This window comes from Acanthochromis polyacanthus, chromosome 3 (assembly GCF_021347895.1).
Source record: "Acanthochromis polyacanthus isolate Apoly-LR-REF ecotype Palm Island chromosome 3, KAUST_Apoly_ChrSc, whole genome shotgun sequence".
NCBI lineage: Eukaryota > Metazoa > Chordata > Actinopteri > Pomacentridae > Acanthochromis > Acanthochromis polyacanthus.
In genome coordinates, this window is record NC_067115.1 from 16,915,605 (window position 1) to 16,939,567 (window position 23,963).

At 42.7% G+C, this 23,963-nt stretch overlaps 1 protein-coding gene across 2 annotated transcripts; it reads right to left on the reverse strand.

The window, feature by feature from the left end:
- Nucleotides 1–906: 906 nt before the first annotated feature.
- LOC110948058 (ependymin-2-like) lies at nucleotides 907–23,004 on the reverse strand. 2 transcript variants are annotated; one of them, XM_051945158.1, is made up of 7 exons: nucleotides 22,766–23,004; nucleotides 4,663–4,759; nucleotides 4,254–4,288; nucleotides 4,014–4,145; nucleotides 2,863–3,046; nucleotides 2,225–2,312; nucleotides 907–1,506 (listed from the first exon to the last, which is right to left on the reverse strand). In XM_051945158.1, the coding sequence occupies exons 2-7, from the start codon at nucleotides 4,736–4,738 to the stop codon at nucleotides 1,359–1,361; spliced, it is 663 nt and encodes a 220-aa protein (XP_051801118.1). In that variant the 5' UTR covers nucleotides 4,739–4,759; nucleotides 22,766–23,004; the 3' UTR covers nucleotides 907–1,358. The 2 variants fall into 2 exon arrangements, with proteins under 2 accessions (XP_051801118.1, XP_051801117.1); XM_051945157.1 differs by lacking the exon at nucleotides 22,766–23,004 and having other exon boundaries at nucleotides 4,663–5,373.
- Between the last annotated feature and the right edge of the window lie 959 nt (nucleotides 23,005–23,963).

Genomic DNA, 23,963 nt, shown 5'->3' on the forward strand with positions numbered 1-23,963 from the left:
TGTCAGAAGAAGGATTTTACATTCTATTCTGGATTTAACAGGAAGCCAGTGAAGAGAAGCAAGTATAGGGGAAATATGATCTCTTTTGCTAACTCCTGTCAGTACTCTCGCAGCAGCGTTTTGGATCAACTGTAGATGTTTGAGAGAGCTATTTGGACAACTCGATAATAAGGAATTGCAATAGTCAAGCCTGGAAGTAACAAAAGCATGAACTAATTTTTCTGCATCACTCTGAGACAGAATGTTCCTGATTTTTACAATATTACGCAGGTGAAAAAAGGAAGTCCTACAGACTTGCTTTATGTGTGAGTTAAAGGACATGTCCTGGTCAAAAATAACTCCAAGATTCCTCACAGTAGTACTGGAGGCCAATGTGATGCCATCCAGAGTAACTATTTGCTTTGAAAGCGAGTTTCTAAGATGTTTGGGACCAAATACAATGACTTCAGTTTTGTCTGAATTTAGCAGTAAAAGTCATCCAGGTTTTAATGTCCTTAAGACAATCTTGCAGCAATCTTGCAATATTGACTTAAAGGTTCTGGAGGTGAAACAAAAATGTACTTTTCCATATTTATGAGACGTTTGACTGGTTAATAAAATAATTCCTAGTTTTTCCTAGTAGGAAAAAGTTTCGATTGACAAGATGCATCAACTTGGGCGGAAAAAAAACAACCAAAAAACAAAAGAGAAATTGATGTGATCTGGAATCTAGTTACTGACTGCTAATTTGCCACACCTTCATGTCGCAGCATGAAAAAAACATTTGATAAGGATTAAATATTTACATTTCACTGTAACTGCTTCTATTTATTGTCATTTCAAATGGTATTTTTCTATCGTATGTTACGCTGGTATTCATTTTTTGTCATATTCATTATTCCATCCAAGAATAAAACTTGAAATCAGTAATTTTTTTAATGCTTTTAATGGATTTCAGTAAAGACAAGACACATAGGCAACAAAGATGGTACCTAAGGTGTTATGAAGAGACCTCCTTTGCTTGGTTGTGACTGTCAGGCATATGGGTTCTGTAAAGCGTCTTGAGACAGTTTGACCTGTAACTGGCGCTGTGTAAATAAAATTGAATTGAATTGAATTGAATTGTTTACTTCAACAGAACAAGATTTCCCCCTCGCACAACTACAAATAGGATGAGAGATGAATCACATGTATCCCTGCTATCTGTGTTGTCTGGTGGCTACATGGGGGGCCCAGCAGGTGAAAACTACTTTGTAAATCCCGTTTCCGTGATTCGTTTTACATTTCATCATGACAGCTGATTCATTTGGGTCAAATTTAGCTCTGCTGCCTCAACAGGAGCAGCGTCTGTGATTATCTTGGTGAAACGCTCCAGGTTTTTACTCGTCCAGAATGCTATTGGCCAAATATTGCAGGGCAGTGAAGAAGGTGAGTGGCTGCTTTGTTTCCTCCAGTCGAGCTCCATCACAGAAGCGAGGGGGGAAGAAGTCCTGGGGGCGTATGATGCCCTCGACCCAGTTGTAGGTGCTGAAGAATAAACAACGTTTTCAGAGAATACTGTTAGACTTGATTCAACACAGAGTTTAAAGGTCAGTTTAACCTGGTCTAGATGGCCTACAGCATAGCAGTGCTTGTACCATTAAATGTCTTTAACTGGTGGTTTAAGGTCAGAAATATTGTGTGATCCTTAACAGTTATGGTCCCAGTGAATACTGGTCAACTTGTGCGTATGCATTGGTTTTACACACACACAAGTTTTCATACGCACAAGTTTGCATACACACAAATTGCATTTTTATTTTATTATGTACATTAATAGTAGCTATGGATTTTATTGTTCGCATACCCACGAGTTCGCATACGCACGAGTTCGCATACGCACGAGTTGACCAGGTACCGTCCCAGTGGTGCCCAGGATGATTACTTCTGAATTAAAAACTGTTTGATTGAGTTACAGTTGTTTTGGGAGATGGTTCCTATTGTACAGTATTCATTTTTTTCAAACCTCTGAGACCCAAAGGACAGCAAGACAGTCATTGCAAGCTCATACTGTGAAGCACTTTATGAAAATGCAGTATATTTATACATGGTATTGTCAGACGGTATGTGATGAGATTATTTTTACAAACTAAACTATTAAAGGTAACTGCCAGGAGTTGATTCAGTTTTGATAATGTTAATATAAACGCTATTAATGTTTCTAGTTGCACTTTTGAGTGATTTATTTTTACTTCTGTGTTCTCACCTGAGAGTGGCCCACCCATCGTATGGATTGTAGGTGGTGAGGGATATAGGGACGCAGCCATTGTCAGTAAAGACATATGAGTAGGTTCCTGAAAACATGAAGTTACTTGTGAGGTTTAATAAGACTGAACTGGACAAAACAGCCAGAATCCAACCAAGCGCTATTTTTGATAGAAGTTTATTATTCATTTTTTAGTAAAATAATTAGTGATTTCATATCCAATAGAAGTACTGACTAACCTGTAGTAACACAGAAAGCTTAATGCGTATGTAGAAATTATTCAACACAGCACGAAAATACTAAGAAATAAATTCTTTGTTATATGATTGTCATTCATTACCTTCAAGTTTATTTTAGTTTAATTTTAACAAAATCACATCACCTGCAGGTCTCATTTAAAACTGCAGTTTAACAGGAAGTTTGATTACAAATTTAACCAGTCCTATATATTTGTTTTGGTTTCTCGGTTGTTAGCAAACTAGTCTCTCTACTGAATACACAAGATGAAACTGATATCTTCCAAGCAGAACCCAAATGTTTTTTGGCTCAAATTACTTAAAAGTATGCAAATAAAATCCAAAATATATTCACCGGGAACTTAAATCATGTTTAATGTTTAAAAATTTGTGTCATCTTACCGTTTCCTGGCACGCTTCCGTACCAGTTGTTGACCAGCACACCCGTTCCCGAAGAGGAGGAGGATCCCATGAAAAACTGACCAAAAAGTTTAGCGTCCTCGGGCACGCTCATGGGAATGAATTCCTCATCCAGCTTCCATTTTGTGCAGGTAGTCGTTGCCCAGTCAATAATATAGAAGGCACTCTGAAAAGAAGAAAGAAATCGCATGATTTCCTTCCAACAACATTATCTTTACCCTATCACTGTGGCCTAATGTGTTTTACTGAGTAGCAAAGTTAACCCTTCTATGACTTGAAATTGAATGCAAAAGTTCCTGAAAGTGCAATACCGCTAATGGTCAGTGAGTGCTGCTGCCTAAAACTCTCTCTCTCCCCAATAGGCTCCTGTTCAAAAAACATCTATTTCCCTCATGAAATACTCAGTCAATAATTTTTTAACAAAGGTTATGAGGAAGTTATTGGCTAAACTCCCCATTTCAGATCAGTGTTCTTACAATAATGTTCAAAATAATTCAATAATTCAGTAGATACTAGGCTCCAAAGAGAGGTATGTTTGGAGGTGACAGTGGCTCGACTGACATGCCAGAGGGATTTTAATTGTTTGGATAATACAGATGGGTCATGGATGTTTAGTGTCTTGATTCAGTTGTGATACATTTTCCACAGACAGTTTCCTTTGTTTTAATTTGTTGTCTTTTTTCACTAAAATTGTGGCTTTATTTTAATTTAATTGCACCAACGGACCCCCTATGGTTTCACATTTCTAGTGTTTTCAGTGAGCAAATTATTATTAAAACATTTATTTTAATATTATTGCACTTTATTATTTAATATTTGCACTAAGTAGAATTTGTATTATCACTGTGGCAACAAAGGAGTGATTTAATTGCATGCTGTATCAGTTTGATGTTACATCAACATGTTTTTTATCATATATTGCAAGTTTTACTTCATTGTTCGAGTCACTGTCAATCAGTAGTTACAGCAAAATTTCTAGCAGGTGTGTGCTCAAACATAGAAATAATTATGTTGCAATTCTTAGATGAAAGTATTATTTTTGTGCTGAGATGGACGTAATTCTGTGCAAAATGTCTGCGACAACACAAACTCAGTATGTATGTAGATTTGAACAAAAAATATATTTTAATTACCTCTGAGAAAAGCGTCAGCTGGTCCATAAATTCGGTGCTATTGCCTGTTTTTCTCAGCTCTCTAATCCGCGACCTCTTTGCAGTGGCATCATAGTCGAATTTTCCTGTTGACGTTAATCCATGACCAAAAATCTTTAAAAAGAAAAGAGAAAAAGACAAAGTGTAGAAAATGAGAAGAAAAAAAGCAGTGTGAGATTACATGTGAGGGACTTTATCTATAAAGCAAGTCCTTCAACTCACCCAACTGAAGTCTCCACTCAACAATGGAGGGGCCTCTGTGGAACAAAAAAACAAACAGAAAAACTAAGAAATTCTTTGTGTCACAATCTAACATATCATTTGGAAATCATAGCATATGGGTAAAATAACTCTCATTATTTCATTTAAGGGCAAACAGCAAATCTACCTTCCTAATTTACTTTTGCCAATAAATACAAAAAATTGGCCAAAAAAGTAACACACTTACAGGCTTCAGTATCACAGCTGCTCATCAATCTAAATAAACTGATAAATGACTGAGTAAATTAATATTTACAGTACAGATATTTAATTCAACTGACCTGCTGCAAACTACTCAAAAAAATTAAAAAAGTAACTCTCAATTAAAACAAATAAATTGTAATTTTTTTGTGGATACCAACATACTCACCACAGGGTTTGGGCTGCTGGGCGGCAACAGCTGCCAGCAGCAGGCTGAGGCAGGACAACATGCAGGTGAAGTTCATGGTGAGAATCTGCAGGAGAAGCTTTGAGAGCCAGAGGAGGAAATCCTGAGAGCAATCTGGCGCAGGGAACTGTACATGCCTCCATTTATACCTGCCACAGATGCTTACCACCTGGTTCAATCTCTACGATTATGCAACACAACACATGCTTTTTTTCTTGTTGTTGGAGCACCAAGGTGTGCAGATATTATGGAAATATTATGTTTGCCCTTTGGCTCTTGTAGATGTTGCACCTTATCATATGAATGTGTAAAAACACAAAACAAAACATACAGCATGTACCGAAAATGTCAATATCTTGAGGAATTTTGGTATAAACGGCCATTTTCCCCTTTGCCGTGTTAATATTAATTGGTTCAAATGAATAGTGCTTTAATTCTGTACTATATACTCTAAACTTCAATTGATTTGCTTCTCAGAAGTGTCCTGTTCAACTTTCTAACAGTGAGCGCCAACACATCTAGATTTCCATGCCTGGTTAAAAATCACATTTACATGCTGATGGAAAAAGTTTGTGGATTTAAACCCACTAGTTCAAGAGTCAGCTCCGTAGTTTTAAGAGCAGGTATAAATGATCCCATGTTTACTCCACCTGCTCATTTCTCAGACTGTATTTACCTGATTACACATGAAGGCTCTTCCAAATTTAGGACCAAATTAATGGAAAGTTGCATTTCTGTGAAAGGGGTCAATTTATGGAAAGAATCAAAATGACAAACAATATTTAAAAAGGGAATTAAAATCAGCATATTATTGAAATACAAAGAAATGATTTATGAGGATCATGTTTGTCAGGAGAGAAAACTCTGATAGGAGTGAGAGTGGCTGTGCAGGCCTCAGACATTATAGTCATTACTGTGAATGCTGAGCATCAGCATTCACAGTATTGTTGTTCTGTTTATTTATTATTATTATTTGCAAAACTTTGGCACGCTACTCCTCCTTCAAATTTCGTCCGATTGTCACCGTTCCACTTTTAAAATGTTCAGCTCATTTAGGAGATGTGTGCTATTATTCAGATTTTGTCTAACCTTTATCGTTTTTGAAATACTCAATTTTGAAATATTCATTTTTCCCATAGACAATGAATGCGGTAACAGCACTTTGAGAAAAGTTATGCCCCTGCAGCAGATAGAAGTTGATAGTGCTCGAACTCACAACCACCGCACCAAAGACAAGAGCTCAACCTGTTGAGCTATAGGTGGTACATGCTGGCAAGTGTTCTGTTTTAGCAGTCAGTTCAGCCTGCAGCATTCACAGTACATTTTCTTCAGGAAACGCAAGTTTTTCTAGTTTTGTTTGTTGTTTGTTTTTAATGCTCATTGTAAACTCATTGTTTGATATAAAGGGGCAGACTACATAAGTTTATTCTTCTTTCTGCTCCCTTTCATTCATTAGTTTGGAAACTTTTGTTTTTGTATTGTACTCAATTCAAAGCTAACTAAGCTAACTAACTTTTGTGAACCATGAACAGGTGTAGAGCTGCATGTTTCTCACAAGGAGAACAAACTATAGTCCTGAACCAAAAGATGCAGAGTTTAAAAAATATAATACTGGCTGAAAGTAACAAAGCTCCTGCAGCCAAAGCAGGAAGGAAAGTTGACAAAAAACTCCAGACTGTATGAATCAAGACTCATCAATGTGACTGTGCCATTGTGTATAAGTTGCTCAGATGTGATTTTCTTTTTTTTTTTTTAATTTGAGATGCAGTTTAATTCTCATTGTTGAATGATGAAATTACAGATGGAGTCTCTTTGTGCTACTCAGATAAAACTAGAAAAGCGAGAGCGCAGTACTCCAAGGATGCTCAGCGGATATATCATTTCCAGCACATGAAATCTTTTTTAAAAATCGGGGATCCAGACTATAAGCTGCATCACTGCCAAAATCCAATCAATTGGTGCTTGTGGCATTTCAGACCTTGCCTAAAAATTTCATCCAAATCCGTTGATGTGTTTTTGAGTAATGTTTCTCACAGACAGACACACCAACGCCAATTGTCACATAACTGGAGTAAATATAGCAAAGGACAGCTAATGAAACTGGCCTGGACAAAAATAATGGTACCCCCAGAAAAGATTGAAAGTGATTTGACCATGGGGACATGTGAAATAAAAGTGTCCTGTAATTAGTAGGGCTGGCCCGAATGGCAATTTCTGGGCTCCGGATATTTGGCCTGATTAATGACGAATATCCGAATATTCAGCTCGGTCCATAACGCCCGACAGTGAGACAGACAGACTGACAAGTCGAATACTGATGTGCGACATCGTCCAACGGCGGAGTGGGGGGAGGATCCGAATATTTGGATCTCAAAATAAATATTCAGATATTCGGGTCCAGCAAGGAATCTTCAAACTTGTAATCAGTCAGTCTGCCTTTTTAAATGGTGAAAAGTAGCCACTGAGCTGTTTGGTATCATGGTGTGTCAATGTTACTTGTGAGGTTTAATAAGACTGAACTGCACAAAACAGCCAGAATCCAAGCAAGCGCTATTATAAATGGAAGTTTATTATTCATTTTTAGTAAAATAAGTAGTGATTTCATATCCAATAGAAGTACTGACGAACGTGTAGCAGCACAGAAAGCTTAATGTGTATGTAAAAATTATTCAACACACAAAATACAAACACAAAATATTAAGAAATAAATTCTTTGTTATATTATTATCATTCATTACTTTAAAAAGCATAATTTTAACAAAGTCACATCCCCTGCATGTCTCATTTAACCCTCATATTGTCCTTACCAAAAAATGTTGCTGAAAAAAGTCCAAAAAGTCAGAAAAAATTTCCCCAAATTTATAAAAATTTTCAAAATCTTGAGGAAGAAAATTCATGAAAGGTTTCCCTCAAAAGTTTTCTTTTTTTAAATAAAAAATCCCCAAATTTGACAGCAAAATTCACTGGATTTCAGTTGATTATTTTTTTAATGTTCTTAAACATTTTTTTATTTGTTTTTTTCCACCAAAATGTTTGAAAACTTCCTAAAAGATTTTGAAAATGTGGAAGTTTTCTCTGTGAAAATATATATATTTTCTCCACATTTTAAAAAGTTTAATTTGACCCGCAGGACGACAGGAGGGTAAAAAAAAATACAGTTTAACAGAAAGTCTGATTACAAATTTAACCAGTCCTATATATTTGTTTTTTTTTCTCGATTGTTAGCTAACTAGTCTCTCTGCTGAATACACAAGATGAAACTGATATCTTCCAAGCAGAACCCAAATGTTTTTTTGGCTCAAATTACTTAAAAGTATGCAAATAAAATCCAAAATATATTCACCGGGAACTTAAATCATGTTTCATGCTTAAAAATTTGTGTCATCTTACCGTTAACTTGCAGGCTTCCATTCCAGTTGTTGACCAGCACACCCGTTCCCAAAGAGGAGGAGGATCCCATGAAAAACTGACCAAAAAGTTTAGCATCCTTAGGCACGCGCATGGGAAAGAAGTCACCATAACTTTGTGCAGGTAGACGTTGCCCAGTCAATGATATAGGAGGTACTCTGAAAGGAAGAAAGAAATCGCAAGCTTTCCTTCCAACAACATTATCTTTACCCTATCACTGTGGCCTAATGTGTTTTACTGAGTAGCAAAGTTAACCCTTCTATGACTTGAAAGTGAATGCAAAAGTTCTTGAAAGTGCAATACCGCTAATGGTCAGTGAGTGCTGCTGCCTAAAACTCTCTCTCTCCAATAGGCTCCTGTTCAAAAAACATCTATTTCCGTCATGAAACACTCAGTCAATATTTATTTTTACAAAAGTTATTAGGAAGTTATTGGCTAAACTCCCCACTTCAGATCAGTGTCCTTGCAATAATGTTCAAAATAATTCAATAATTCAGTAGATACTAGGCTCCAAAGAGAGGTATGTTTGGAGGTGACAGTGGCTCGACTGACATGCCAGAGGGATTTTACAGTTTTTCTCAATTGATAAGATACTGTTCCTGAAAAATAGCCCACATTTCCCAACACACTGCACACTATTTTTTTTTTAAGTTGAACACAATTCACAAAGCACTGCACACTTGTGTGAAAAGTGCACTCTGTTGTCAAAATCTGAACTTTGTTTTCAAAATTAAGACACACGAAGCAAAACTGGGACACTGCACAGCTAAACACAAAACACTCCTCTCTCACTGTGTTTTCATATGAAGTGTAAAAAAATGATACAGTCCTAAAAAATGACAACTTAAACATAAATGCATCCTGTAAATGAATCAGAGAGGGCCACTGCAGTGCTTGACTCTACGTTACAAAATAAAAATAATGTTAGACAAAAAATACAGCACTCTATTGTACACAGACCTTCCATACCTTCCATCTCCATGTAGAGAAGAATTCTTCTGTAGGATTCAGAAAGGGAGAATATGGTGGCAGAAAAACCACAATAACTTGAGGTTCATATTGAACCATTACCTAATCAATAGTCCTCTATGGAAACTAACATTGTCCCAGATGTTTTCATGTGGCCTATCATCAGAATTCATCTGAAAAACTCTCTGGAAAAAATTCACACAAAACAGAAAATGTCAGTCATGTACATTTTCTGTAATTTTAATAGCATTTGTGAACCAGAATTATACAATAGATTTTTTACAGTATTCTCAGAACATTTTTGACTGCTTGTATTGTTTCAGTATAGACATGTCCCTGAATGTTTTTGACAAACTGAATAATTCAAATGTTGGTCATTGTCATTGGATCCTGACCTGCAGGCGACGTCTGACCTTACGGTGTGCGTATTGCGTCATTTCCTGTTTCAGCACTGTGTCGTGTTGTTAGCATCGCTTCTGCTTCTGCCTCTTCCTCTCCCTCTCTCTCCTGCTCAGTGTGCCACATGTTTAGTTATTCCTCTGCCTCCTTTAGTGATAACGATATGTGTAATAAGTGCAGCCTTTATGTAGTTCTGGAGGCTCTCCGAATTGGAATCGCGGCTCCGCACCATGGAAAATAACCCGCTAGCAGCTACCCAGGCCCCCTTAGCGACTTTCTCGCTAAATCTAGCGACTTTTCAAAGCTCCTAGCAACTTTTTTTTGTCAAAAGCGACTAGCGACAAATCTAGCGACTTTTTCTGCCGTTTTGGAGACTGATAGGAAAACTCGGCTCATTCTGCAGTTACTGTTTTCAACAAGCAGCAGGTGCTGCTGTGAGCTTCTCCCCCTCCCAGAGCACAGGCTGTCAGTCCAGTAACCCCGCAGCAGTCCGAGTGAGGGGAGGGGGAGACCCACATCACTCCGCGGCCAGACGACAGATGAATCGCGCATGCGCAGTCACAATAGATCCCATCCGGACTTACGGAGCCATATAAACAGGCCCGGATTAAGGTGGGTCTGGGCCCCGGGGCAGGGAGTTTGAAAGTGCCCCCCTCCAACCCACTCTCCTCCCACCAGTCCCCCCTGCCCCGGCCCGAGCACAACCACCCAAGCCCCCCCTACAAAGGTCTCTTTCTGCTCTTCCTTCGAGCAAAATCATCAACCAACTCATCAAAGCTCAGCTGTTGCACAAACTGTGATTCAATGGCAAGAAGAGAGAGGGAGTTCAGACGATTTTGGCTCATTTTCATCCTGAGCTCATTTTTGATTCGAGCCATTCTGGAGAATGACCGTTCCCCTTCACAGTTCGTAATGGGCAGAGTCAAGAACAGTCGAAGTGCAATGTAAAGACTTGGAAAAGTGGACTGCAAACCCAAATTTACCACGGTCTTTAGCATTGTATTTGGGCATCTTTGTTCTTCAGGAATGAATGATTTGAATTGAATAAGATCATCTGCCAGGCTCATGGTCAGATCTGCTGGATATGCTGCAGCAAGTGCTTCAGCCCTTGAAGTGAGCTCACTGATGGACATATTATCAGGCATGAAAAGAACATGGAAAAGATTGGTCAAGTGTGTGTATGCAGTTAAGCGATGGTCAAGACAGGACACAAGCTTGTCAATTAGAACATTGAATGTTTCGATTCGAAACTTTTCTTTTCCACCAAATTCAACCTCTGGCTCTGCACTTTCATCATCCATATGCTTGCGCTTCTTTGTGCGCTGGAGATCATGCCTGTAGTGTTGAGAAACAGAAACACTAACTTTTATGGCTGATCTTTCAAAATGGGCAAAATTGTCTCTCTGTGCTGCCACAAAATCACGAAGAGAAATGAGAAGCTGTGTAGCTGTATGTATGTTAATGTTTGGTTTCTGCAACTGTAGGCTTGTGGCTTGGAACCGCTGTAGTATGGTATCCCAAAAGTAAGCCATGAGAGCTATCTCTAGGGTGTCCAGCTTGTCACAAAGTGCAGAGGCCTCACTTCTAGTGTCACGTTTCTCCTGCGTATCTTTGGAAATATTGCTCAATGACTCTCTCAATTTTGCATAATATTTCCACAGAGCATTTGTCGATTCAGCTCTTGCACTCCAGCGAGTGCCCGACAAGGACTTCAGGGTGAGCTTCACATCTGTATTTCTGAACACCCTTCCCCACCTGTGTGTTGAAGAGGCACAGAATGTGTAGAATGACTGCAGAAAGTCAAAGAAACGCCCAGCTTCTGGGCTACTGTCGACAGCATTGACTCCAACTAAATTTAATGAATGTGCAGCACAGGGGACATAACAAATCAACGGGTTGATGCGTTTCAGATGAGCTTGAACACCATTGTACTTGCCTGACATGTTACTTGCATTGTCGTATGACTGGCCACGGCAGTTACTTATGTCTAGGCCCAGGTTTTCCACCATTGCAACAACACACTCGGCCAAACTGCTCCCGCTATGACTCTCAATTGGCTCAAAAGCCAGAAACCGCTCAACAACGTCTCCCCCAGTTTCAACGAATCTGAAAATAAAAGTGAGTTGGTCCACATGGGCAAGATCTGGAGTGGAGTCAACTATAACAGAGAAGTATTTAGCGTCTTTTATCTCACTGATAATTGCCTCCTTTGTTCTTTCTCCCATTAAGTTGATGAATTCCTCACAGATTGTGGACGAGAGATAGGACACAGAGCCCTTGCCCTTGCCTCCAAACCTTTGGAGGTGATCTGCAAGAAAGGGGTCAAATTTGGCCAACAGTTCGATAATGCCCAAGAAATTGCCATTGTGAGCTGATCCCAACTGCTCGTCATTTCCCCTGAATGCAAGGCCCCTCTCTCCCAAAAACTGAATAACAGCAACAACTCTTCTCAAAACCTCCCGCCAGTATTGCCTTTCGGCATCTATTTGTTTCACAAGATCAGAGTCAATCCTTCCTGTGTCTTTGGAACGTCTGTTTAGTGCTAACATGCAAGCCCTATGCTCCTCACTCCTCTCATGCTCACCGATACGCTCAGAATGTTTCCAATCAGAAAACCCAGAGACAAATGCATTGCACTTACTTGAGAAGAGTTTGCAAGCAAAACAATAAATGTTACCAGAGGAAGGAGAATAAAGGAGCCACTGCCTTTTCACGGACTGGCCATTTGGTAGAGAGCATTTGATATGGGAGTTATTGAAAGTCCTAGTGCCACCCCCCATGGTCATATCTCTAATTGAGGCTGGGTACTTCTCACTCCGATTTTGAAAAGCAACTGCTCCTCGACTAACCAGAATCGACTTGGCCTTTTCAGTAATGACACTTGGCCACAAAGCAGGGTCATTCACGGTTTCACACCAGAAGTTTGAGGTCCTAGGGATACTGGTCTCAGTGTATTCATCCTGGTCTGACGGCGAGTCTGCTGTTGCAAGAGTACACGGGTCTAGAAGGGCTGTGGTATTTGAGCACAAAGCCGAAGAATCATGACTAGAGATGGTGTCTCCAGCTTCTGGTGTGATACTGAGCTCTGTGCAATCCTCCATACCTTTCTCAGGTGATGTCTGGTTTAGGTCTGGCCCTGAAACCTGAGCCTGAGAATTCAGGTCTATGCCTGACTGTGTGGGCTCCGGCACCATCAGATCAATGGTGGTCTCTGCACTACTGCAACTCGGACCACTGATGACATTATCAACATTGGAATCTTTTGGCTTATCAAAAAAGCCAGAAATCAAAGGCACAGTTTTTATGAAGTCGGCCTGTTTAGCCTCCCTGATTTTTTTGGCTTTTCGCTTTGAAGCGCCACTTTTTTGTTTGAAATCCATACTACTATTAATGACAAAAAGGCTAATGTAAAAGGCTTCCTGACCTAATGACGTGACAGAAAAATTCCATAGTTTCGACGTCAAACAGTCCCTGGATGGTGCAAAACAATAAGTCTAAATTACGTATTTTCCGAATGTGATATTGACGTAGAGATTTAACGATCAAATAGCATAGATGTCAACGCAATAATGACGTCCACAAAATTACCAAGGCAGACAATAGAATTTGAAATAAATGACGGTAAATTGACTGAGGCAGAACTGAAAATGAATTGATAATTAAAATATCTCAATCTTGAGCTTTTTGGCTGTCAAAAACGGCCAAAAGTTGCTATGTGAAACTTGAAGGCAGAGTGACGTAACGGTAATATGCAAGGTCGCTACGTAAATTCACTAGGCTAAATGAAATACAGCACAACACGCCTTAAAGTGAAGAAGGTGATTTAACGTTATTTAAACACAAAATGCACTATCCATGCTCACACATAAATGTGTGCAAGCCTTTAAAAAGGCTGTTGAGTATTAAACTATTATATGTAGAATGATCTACTATAATAGTATAGTATGCTCCAAATGCGCACAAGCCTTTAAAAAGGCTGTTGAATATGAAAAAAACAAGTGATAAGGCACAGGTTGAATGCAAAGCAAGTCGTCAAGCTGAACTGTCACGGTCAAGTTCTGAGTGAGGACTGAGGAGAAGGGGAGCCGGAAGCAGGAGACAGAGCCACAGTCTCCGCCCCTTCTGTCAGTCCACTCAGTGAGGCCAATACAGCGGCGTCCGTAATCCGTACGTAGTTACGTACGTAATGTCGCATTTCTCGTTAACGCGATATCTCATGAATCGTCCGCCCTATCGTCTTCAAACTTGACCACTGCATTTATGGAGGCAGCGCACAGACACCAGTCGATTTTGGTGACCTTGACCCAATTTTCAAGGTCGTTACGTAACTTTGACTGGTTTTCATTGGGATATGTGGTTCAATAATATGTTATATGAGATAACGGCAGGGGACATTAGATGCCTTACGTTAGTGTCAAACACTTGCTTTCTAAAAAAATCGATATTAGGTTTTTTTTATCCCACCGGTGGGCTATGTAGACTGGGGGTCTTTCGCCATTCCGAAATACCGGCATTCCGACATGATCAAGCATCACTGGGGACTCTTCTGAAACTGTGAAAGAAGCCACCATTCTGAAAAGTTTAGGATTACAGGGCTCAAATTAAGTGTTAAGATTAGGATTAGGATGTTGTTCGGGTTAGGTTGTAGGTTAGGGTTGCTGCGCTGCTCTCGCATGCGTGGACTGTCTCTTTCCGCGTAAAATGAGATTTTGAAATGGAGGTATTTCGGAATAGACTTATTCCGGAAAGGCTGCATGTCGGAATGGTGGTGTTTCAGAGTGGCGGACTGTAACCATGTTGACTAACGTTACATACGGACAGACAGACAGAGGTGTTCTCTTCTGTCTGTCCGTCCGTACGTTGTCCGTCCGTAATAATTTCGTTTCCGGGGCAGAACTCGAAAACCGTTTTTGATATCCATCTGAAACTTGGTATGTGCTTTAACCCACTACTGAAATGGTGCCTTTTGATATTTTCAGAATTCTGTAAATTTAATTTGTTCAGCTTCCATGGCTTAGGTCATCTTCTGATGACTCTTGTTTAATATACCCAGCCCAGGGGCCATTTGATTGTCGTATTTCATGGTTGCCGTACCGCATATCTCGTGGCCTAGAAGCCAGAAGCCCTTTGGTCGCCGTTTCACGTAGCCCAGCTGGGGCCCTTTGATTGCCGTGGCCTAGGGGCCCTCTAGTCACTGTATCGTATGACCCAGAAGCCCTTTGGTCGCCATTTCCCATGGCCCAGGGGCCCTTTGATTGCCGTGGCCTAGGGGCCCTCTAGTCACTGTATCGTATGAACCAGAAGCCCTTTGGTCGCCATTTCCCGTAGCCCAGGGGCCCTTTGATTGCCGTGGCCTAGGGGCCCTCTAGTCACTGTATCGTATGACCCAGAAGCCCTTTGGTCGCCATTTCCCATGGCCCAGGGGCCCTTTGATTGCCGTGGCCTAGGGGCCCTCTAGTCACTGTATCGTATGAACCAGAAGCCCTTTGGTCGCCATTTCCCGTAGCCCAGGGGCCCTTTGATTGCCGTGGCCTAGGGGCCCTCTAGTCACTGTATCGTATGAACCAGAAGCCCTTTGGTCGCCATTTCCCATGGCCCAGGGGCCCTTTGATTGCCGTGGCCTAGGGGCCCTCTAGTCACTGTATCGTATGACCCAGAAGCCCTCGCAATCGGCATCGCAATCGGCATCGTAATCGCAATTGGCGTCTGCATTATTGTTGGGCCCCCTGGGGCCATGGGCCCCGGGGCGCCCGCCCCACTCGCCCGGTCGGTAATACGGCCTTGCATATAAACGAAAATGTTTCTTCACTGTCATGCTAAAATAAACCACAGCATTTAGCCTCTAGTATAAAAACATATTCTGGGTGTTTTATATTCACTCTTTGGTCTCTTCCACTACGTTATTCCTCTCTCCGACAACGTTGATTACAATTACATGCAAACTGGGAAATATGCAAATTAGGCGATGACGTCATTTAGCGACTTCTAGCGACTTTTAGGACAGCCAACAGCGACTTTCCTTACTGAGGAGTTGGCAACAGTGCCCTTAGCTGGTGCGGACCGCAATAGCTTAGCTAGTGTAGCATCTGTTAGCCGTCCCTTAGCAGTGCCCGAACAGCCGGGTGGATGGGTGACAGTTCGTAGGAGAAACAGTCCTAAACTCAAGCCTGCTGTCCCGGCTCACCACAAACCGCTTCATGTTTCTAATCGTTTTTCCCCGCTCAGCGACACACCCGCTGAGAAACCAACTCTGATCATTGGCAGCTCCATAGTCAGAAACGTGAAGCTAGCGACACCAGCGACCATAGTTAAATGCCTCCCAGGGGCCAGAGCGGGCGACATAGAAGCAAATTTGAAACTCCTGGCTAAAGATAATCGTAAATATAATAAGATTGTTATTCACGTCGGCGGTAACGACACCCGGTTACGCCAATCGGAGGTCACCAAAATTAGCGTGGCATCGGTGTGTACTTTCGCCAAAACCATGTCGGACTCTGTAGTTTTCTCTGGACCCTTGCCTGATCTGACCAGCGATGACATGTTTAGCCGCATGTCGTCATTTCGCCGCTGGTTGTCTATGTGGTGTCCATCAAACGACGTGGGCTTTATAGATAATTGGAGCTCTTTTTGGGGAAAACCTGGTCTGATTAGGAGAGACGGCATCCATCCCACTTTGGCTGGTGCAGCTCTCATTTCTAGGAATATGGCTGATTTTATTAGTACTCCTAAAGCATGACAACCCAGAGTTAAGACCAGGATGCAGAGCTGTAGTCTTACACACCTCTCTGCAGTTTCCTCACAGCTGTCACCCTCCAGTAATTCAGTTAACTTTATTGAAACTGTGTCTGTCCCCCGACCACCAAAATTCAATAAATTAAACAAATCAAAAATATACAAAAGAAATAGTAACCACAAAAATTTAATAAAAATTAATACCTCTATTTCAACGGAGCAAAGAAACAGGAAAATTAAATGTGGCCTGTTAAATATTAGATCTCTCTCGTCTAAATCTCTGCTAATAAATGAGTTGATAACTGATCACCAGATTGATTTGTTCTGTTTGACTGAAACCTGTTTGCAGCAGGAAGAATTTGTTAGCCTAAACGAATCAACTCCCCCTAGTCATATTAACTGTCATATTCCTCGAATCACAGGCCGAGGAGGAGGAGTAGCAGCAATCTACCATTCTAGTTTAAAATTGAACCAGAGGCCTAAACCCGATTACAGCTCATTTGAAAATCTCACTCTTAGTCTCTCTCATCCAAATTTGAAAGCTCAGAAACCAGTTTTATTTGTTGTTATATATCGTCCTCCTGCTCCTTATTCTGAATTTTTATCTCAATTCTCAGACTTTTTATCTGAATTAGTGCTCAGTTCAGACAAAGTTATTATTGTGGGTGACTTTAACATTCATGTTGACATAGACAGCGACAGCCTTACAACAGCTTTTAATTCATTATTAGACTCAATTGGGTTTTCTCAACATGTAAATAAACCAACTCATAGTTTTAATCACACTCTTGACATTGTCCTGACTTATGGCATAGAAATTGAAGAGTTAACAGTATTTCTCCAGAACCCTCTTCTTTCTGACCATTTTATGATAACATTTCAATTTAAAGTAAAGGATTGTTTAGCAGCTGAGAACAAATATCATTACAGTAGGTGTTTGTCTGACAATTCAGTATCTAAATTTAAGGAAATAATACCCTCACTGTTTACTTCAGCAACATTTACTGATAAATCAGAAGGCAGATATTATAATTTTACCCCCACAGAAGTGGATTATTATGTTAATAATGCTTCAGCCTCACTGCGTACAACTCTTGATAGTGTTGCACCTGTAAAAAAGAAAGTTATATCTCAGAGAAGACTTGCTCCTTGGTATAATTCCCAGCTGCGGACTTTAAAGCAGGCATCCCGAAAGCTGGAAAGAAAGTGGTATTCCACTAATTCAGAGGTAGTGTATGTGGCTTGGAAAAATAGTCTAGTAATCTATAAAAAAGCTCTTCGTAATGCCAGGACAACTTATTATTCATCTTTAATAGATGAGAACAAGAACAACCCTAGGTTTCTCTTTAGCACTGTAGCCAGGCTGACAAAGAGTCAGAGCTCTGTTGAACCTTGTATTCCTTTAGCCTTAACCAGTAACGACTTCATGAGCTTCTTTACACATAAAATAGTTCTGATTAGAGATAAAATTAATCTGGCCCTTCCTACAAATGTCACAGATGCTTTTGAATTGGCTGTTAGACCTGATGAATCTTTAGAATTCTTCACTCCTATATGTCTCTCTGAACTAATTTCAACAGTTTCTACATCCAAACCATCAACATGTCTTTTAGATCCTATCCCAACGAGACTCTTCAAGGAGATTTTACCTTTAATTAATTCTTCAATGTTAGATCTGATTAATCTCTCTCTAGTAACAGGCTATGTACCACAGGCTTTTAAGGTTGCTGTCATCAAACCTTTGCTTAAAAAGCCCACTTTAGATCCAGATGTGTTAGCTAACTATAGACCGATATCCAACCTACTATTTCTCTCTAAAATTCTGGAAAGAACAGTTGCAAATCAATTATGTGAACACTTACAAAGGAATAATTTGTTTGAAATGTTTCAGTCAGGCTTCAGAGTGCATCATAGCACAGAAACAGCTCTAGTGAAAGTTACTAATGACCTTCTCATAGCATCAGATAATGGACTAGTCTCTAAACTTGTTTTGTTAGATCTTAGTGCAGCGTTTGACACAATCGACCACAACATTTTATTACAGCGTCTAGAACATTCAATTGGCATTAAAGGGACAGCACTGGACTGGTTTAAATCCTACTTATCAGATAGGTTCCAGTTTGTGCATGTCAACAATAACTCTTCTGAGCATACTAAAGTTAATCATGGAGTTCCTCAGGGTTCTGTCTTAGGACCGATACTTTTCACATTATACATGCTTCCTTTAGGCAATATTATTAGGAAGCATTGTATTAACTTCCATTGTTATGCAGATGACACACAATTGTATTTATCTATGAAGCCAGATGAAACTGATCAGTTAGCTAGACTGCAAGATTGTCTTAAGGACATTAAAACCTGGATGACTTTTAACTTCCTACTGCTAAATTCAGACAAAACTGAAGTCATTGTATTTGGCCCCAAACATCTTAGAAACTCGCTTTCAAAGCAAATAGTTACTCTGGATGGCATCACATTGGCCTCCAGTACTACTGTGAGGAATCTTGGAGTTATTTTTGACCAGGACATGTCCTTTAACTCACACATAAAGCAAGTCTGTAGGACTTCCTTTTTTCACCTGCGTAATATTGTAAAAATCAGGAACATTCTGTCTCAGAGTGATGCAGAAAAATTAGTTCATGCTTTTGTTACTTCCAGGCTTGACTATTGGAATTCCTTATTATCGGGTTGTCCAAATAGCTCTCTCAAACATCTACAGTTGATCCAAAACGCTGCTGCGAGAGTACTGACAGGAGTTAGCAAAAGAGATCATATTTCCCCTATACCTATACTTGCTTCTCTTCACTGGCTTCCTGTTAAATCCAGAATAGAATTTAAAATCCTTCTTCTGACATATAAAGCTCTTAATAACCAATCTCCATCATATCTTAAAGATCTGATAGTACCTTATTATCCTAGTAGAACTCTTCGCTCTCAAACTGCAGGCTTACTTGTTGTTCCTAGAATTTCTAAAAGTAGAATGGGAGGCAGAGCCTTCAGTTATCAGGCGCCTCTCCTGTGGAACCTGCTCCCAGTTTGGGTTCGGGAGGCAGACACCCTCTCTATTTTTAAGACCAGGCTTAAAACGTTCCTTTTTGACAAATCTTATAGTTGAGGCTGACTGGGTGACCCACAGGGGTTCGGCTTGTGTCTTCATTTGCACAGCTGACTCCCTCTTGGACGTCCCTTCGTTCTGCCTCTAGTCATGCTGCTATAGGCCTAGGCTGCTGGCCGACTTTTCTTGACGCACTGAGCCCTTCTCTATCTACCTTTACATTTAATATGTATACCGTTATTGCAGTACATTCACTCTGTTTCCCCCTGTGCTATTTCTCCGAGTGTCCCTGGTCCCAGAGCTGGATGCTTCAGATCTGCGGTTGATGTTCCACCAGCTGGTCCAGTCTCCACCATGTCCACTGTGGGATGCTGCTGCTGACCTTCCTCCAGCCCTCTGCTTCCAACTCCCTTTTTCCACCAGTCAACTCTGCATTGCCTTCACTATACTTGTTATGCTAACTTACATACTGTTTGAATTTTACTGCTAGCTATATATGGAGTATGTGTAATGTCAGTGCCGTACATCATAAGAGTAAATTATGAGTCAGTTTTGAATGTTAGCTTATACTTTGTCTGTGTCACATATCCTGTCATGCATGTATCCAAATGTGTGTTGTGTTTTCCTTGCTTTCCCACCCCTCCCTCTTCTCCCATCCCTCCCCCTTGCCCTCTTCTGTCCTTCTCAACCCGCCCGGCCAGCAGGCAGATGGGTCCCCCCTATATAGAGCCGGGTTCTGCTCGAGGTTTCTTCCCTATTAAAAGGGTGTTTTTCCTTGCCACTGTCGCCTTTGGGCTTGCTCTGGGGGTCAGGCATTTGGGTTCTGTAAAGCGTCTTGAGACGAGTTGACTGTAATTGACGCTATATCAATAAAATTGAATTGAATTGAATTGAATACATGGCTCGGAGGCTGGCCAAGCGGGGGGCTGCCCATTGCAGCAGATCCTGTGACACCTGCAGCATACGAGCTGACCTGGTACCCCCCTGGTGGTTTATGTGAAACACTGCAGAGATGTTGTCTGACCGTATCAGCACATGCTTCCCTCTGAGGTACGGCATGAGAGTCCTGAGCGCTAGGTGCACGCCTCGCAGCTCCAGCACGTTGACATGCTTCTGGCTGTCCCGAGCTGACCACTGTCTCTTAGCTATCCTGCCCTGCCAGACAGCCCCCCCAACCTGAAAGGCAGGCATCGGTAGTTACCGTCTCCCAACGAAATGGGATGGCACCCAGGGATACGCCCCTTACCAGATAGGCCCTGCTTCTCCACGGTGACAAGGCCTTTAGGCAGCCCTGTGACACCCTGAGCTTCCTGCACCTGTGTCGCCTGGCATCCAGGTGGAAGCTGTTCAGCCACCTCTGCAGGGGGCGTATCGACAGTAGGCCCAGAGGCACAGCAGCAGATGCAGCTGTCAGTTTGCCCAGAAGGCAGAGGTAATGTCTGTAAGGCAGTGCTACTCCTCTTCGAAACCGAAGCAGGAGGCCCAAGGTGTCGCTCACCCGTTGTAAATCAGTGGGGCCATGCCAAAAGCGGGCTCGTCCCCCAGCGGGGCGTTGAGGCCCTCTAGAATGGGAAGTTTGAGGCAGTGGTTGGGAGCGCTCCCGGGAAACACCCACTGAACCCCTGGTCCTGCTGGAAGGCGGCAAGTCTCTGCTAGGCCCTGAGAACTGCCGCCTGGTCTGATCGGCTTGTACCGTCTGCTCCAGAAGCTGGACCGCTGCCGAGCCAAACAGCTCCCCAGGTTCCACTGGGACCGCACGGAGGGTCCTCCGGCACGTCTCTGACAGGGGTGATTGGGCCAGCCACACTTGGCGGCGGGTCTGGACTAAAGTGGACATAAGGCGCCCCAGTTCCCGAGACATAAGGGCAAAAGCCTGCAATGAGGCATCGCTCAGGCTGGTAGTGGATGCGTCCGCAGACGTCTGTTGCAGGGAAGCCGACAGGGCCAGCATAAGGTGGGAGAGGGAATTACCAATACTGCCCATGCGTGCTGCTGTGTCATATGCCCTGCACAGCAGGTCATCAGTGACCCTGCACTGCTGTCGAGGGCACCTGGCCTCAGGTCTTAGAGCCTCGTCTGGGGGAACAATAAGAGAGGCAATAGCAGGTTAGTCGTGAGAGAACCTTTGAGTCCCTCCAGCAGGCCTGCAGCTCCCTCAGGTACTCCCCGGAAGGAGGAACCAAAAAGCTAGTTGGAGCTGAGGCATGTCTGAAGAAGGCACTTGCAGGAGGCTGGTCAGGCTGCCGCGAGTCCAGGTGCAAGCTAGCCAGGGCCATATGGATTATCGACCACACTGAGTCATCATCGGACCCCCTCACCGATCCACGGGCTGACGAGCGGGAACCTGACTCAGAGGCGTGGGAGGGCCCCTCTCCATCTTCATCATCGTTGAAAAGCGCAGCCGAAGCCGGCACAGAAATAATGTCCTCTTCAGGGGCCAGCTCCGGCATCAGGGGAGTCCTCAACGGTAGGGTGTAGAGACAGGAGGAGCGACTTCATCTGGGCCAACTCACTAGACAGCTGATCCACTTTAGTAGACAGCGTGTCTGTCCTATCCCTCTTCTTATGTGGGGGGGCGCCCAGAGCCTTCCACCTAGATTGGCCTGTCTGAGAAGAAGATGGTACCCCTGACTGAGGGGGTCCTGTCCCCCCCACCAAGCGTTCCACCTCCGACAGCCTAGCAGCCCTCAATGCGCACGGCATGAAGCTACAGTTCATACATGGGTCCTCTGATAAACCTTCCCTCAGATGTTCGATACCCAGACACGAGGGGCAGAGATCGTGGCCGTCTTCAGGGTGAAGGGGGGCCATACAGGTAGCACAGAAATGTGAGCTTAGCATGGCGCAGCTATAGGAAGCCACAAGCCGGGACACTAACCGCTAACACCAGCGAGAGCCCTACATCAGCTGTGTAAAACTTATGCGCTTCAGTGAGAGGCAGCGAGAACACGGCCGTCACCGGCACTACAGTAGAGGGAGCCGACAGCGAATGTGCACGCTCCTGTCGGAGCACTAACAGCTCGGGGAGAGCACAATGTATCGGCGCAATACACACGAGCTTCAGTGAGAGGGCAGTGAGAACACGGCCATCACTGGTATCTGTACAGCAACACTTAGCCCTAGCGAGAGCACTACGGTAGCTGTTTAATACCCACAAACGTCAGTGAGAGGGCAGCGAGAGCACGGCCATCACTGGCATCAGCACAACGACAGTCAACCTTAGCGAAAGCACGATGCCAACCGCGTAACACTCATAGCATCAGTGAGAGGGCAGCGAGAGCACGGCCATCACTGGCATCAGCACAACAGCCAACAATAGCGAAAGCACTACGTTAACCGTGTAATACTCACGAGCTTCAGTCAGAGGGCAGCGAGAACACGGCCGTCACTGGTCTCGGTTAGGGGCAGCGAGCTAGCTCTTGGCGACACACCAAGAGTTAGCTCCCAATTGAGGCCGTTTCACAAAGCGAACGCGCTCTTGGTAGCGCCTAGCCCCCGCCGCTAAGTAGAAACTGTACTTACGTGATGTCGTAGAAAGAGCAGCCAGAGCGCTACCTTCGCTGACCTCTTAGACAGTCGATGCTGAGCACACACGCTCTTATCGGTTGTCCACGACGGGCGAACGCCGCTTCTTCCTCAAACGGGAAACTTGTCGCAGCCTCTGGAGGACAAACAGCTCGCGGCTACAACTTGTAGTCTCGAGGCTACCGGCGACAATCCCTTCCTCAAATGCTATTATTAACTTTTGCTAACAGCAGGTGACCTGCGTAAGCGAGAAGATTCAAGGGAATGAGTGCCTGGATGACACCGGTAGTTATACCTGCCACGGTCATCCGGGGTCACGCGTGACTTTGTTGATATTAATACTCGACCTGCGCTTGCGCGAGATGGAGACATTCAGTGAGAAGAACTGCAGGAAGGGTGAAATAAAAACAAGATTTCCAGTCAGGCGTGGTGGGCAAAATGGAAAAAAAAAAGCTGATGTTATGTTTGTGTGAATTCTTATTACAATATTATACAAGTTTATATTTGTATAGAAAAGAAGGTCATGTCTTAAAAGCAGGTTTCCATCTTAGTAGGGATGTCAGTTTTCTGTTTTAACAGCCAGGTAGCTTGTTGTAGGTAGGCAGCAATGCAAACATAGTTCAGTTTGTCACAAGCTTTGGGCTGCACTCAGCTACAGAGGGGTCAGTACAGAATTGTTTTGCAATGACAAAATTTACCTCAGGGCTGCGCAGTGGTGTAGTGGTTAGCACTTTCACCTTGCAGCAAGAAGGTCCTCAGTTCAAAATCCTCTTTCTACGTGGACTTTGCATGTTCTCCCCTGTGCATGTGTGGGTTTTCTCCGGGTACTCCGGCTTCCTCCCACAGTCCAAAAATATGCTGAGGTTAATTGATTATTCTAAATTGCCCCTAGGTGTGAATGTGAGTGTCATTGTTTGTCTGTATATGTAGCCCTGCGACAGACTGGCGACCTGTCCAGAGTGTCCCCTGCCTTTGCCCGAGTCAGCTGGGATAGGCTCCAGCACCCCCCGCGACCCTAGTGAGGATAAAGCGGTGTATAGAGGATGGATGGATATTCGGGTCCAGCAAGGAGTCTTCAAACTTGAAATCAGTCAGTCTGCCTTTTTAAAGTGTGAAAAGTAGCCACGGAGCTGTCTGGTATCATGGTGTGTATCACACTGAACATGGACCACAGAAAGCTAAGAAGAAAGTGGTG

Excerpts from the sequence above, each read along its gene's own strand:
- LOC110948058 (XM_051945158.1), bottom strand. The coding sequence starts at position 4,738 with ATGAACTTCACCTGCATGTTGTCCTGCCTCAGCCTGCTGCTGGCAGCT. Across the intron at positions 2,313-2,862 it reads CGGAAGCGTGCCAGGAAACG|GAACCTACTCATATGTCTTT; the intron begins GTAAGATGACAC and ends TCATGTTTTCAG. Across the intron at positions 1,507-2,224 it reads GATGGGTGGGCCACTCTCAG|CACCTACAACTGGGTCGAGG; the intron begins GTGAGAACACAG and ends TTTATTCTTCAG.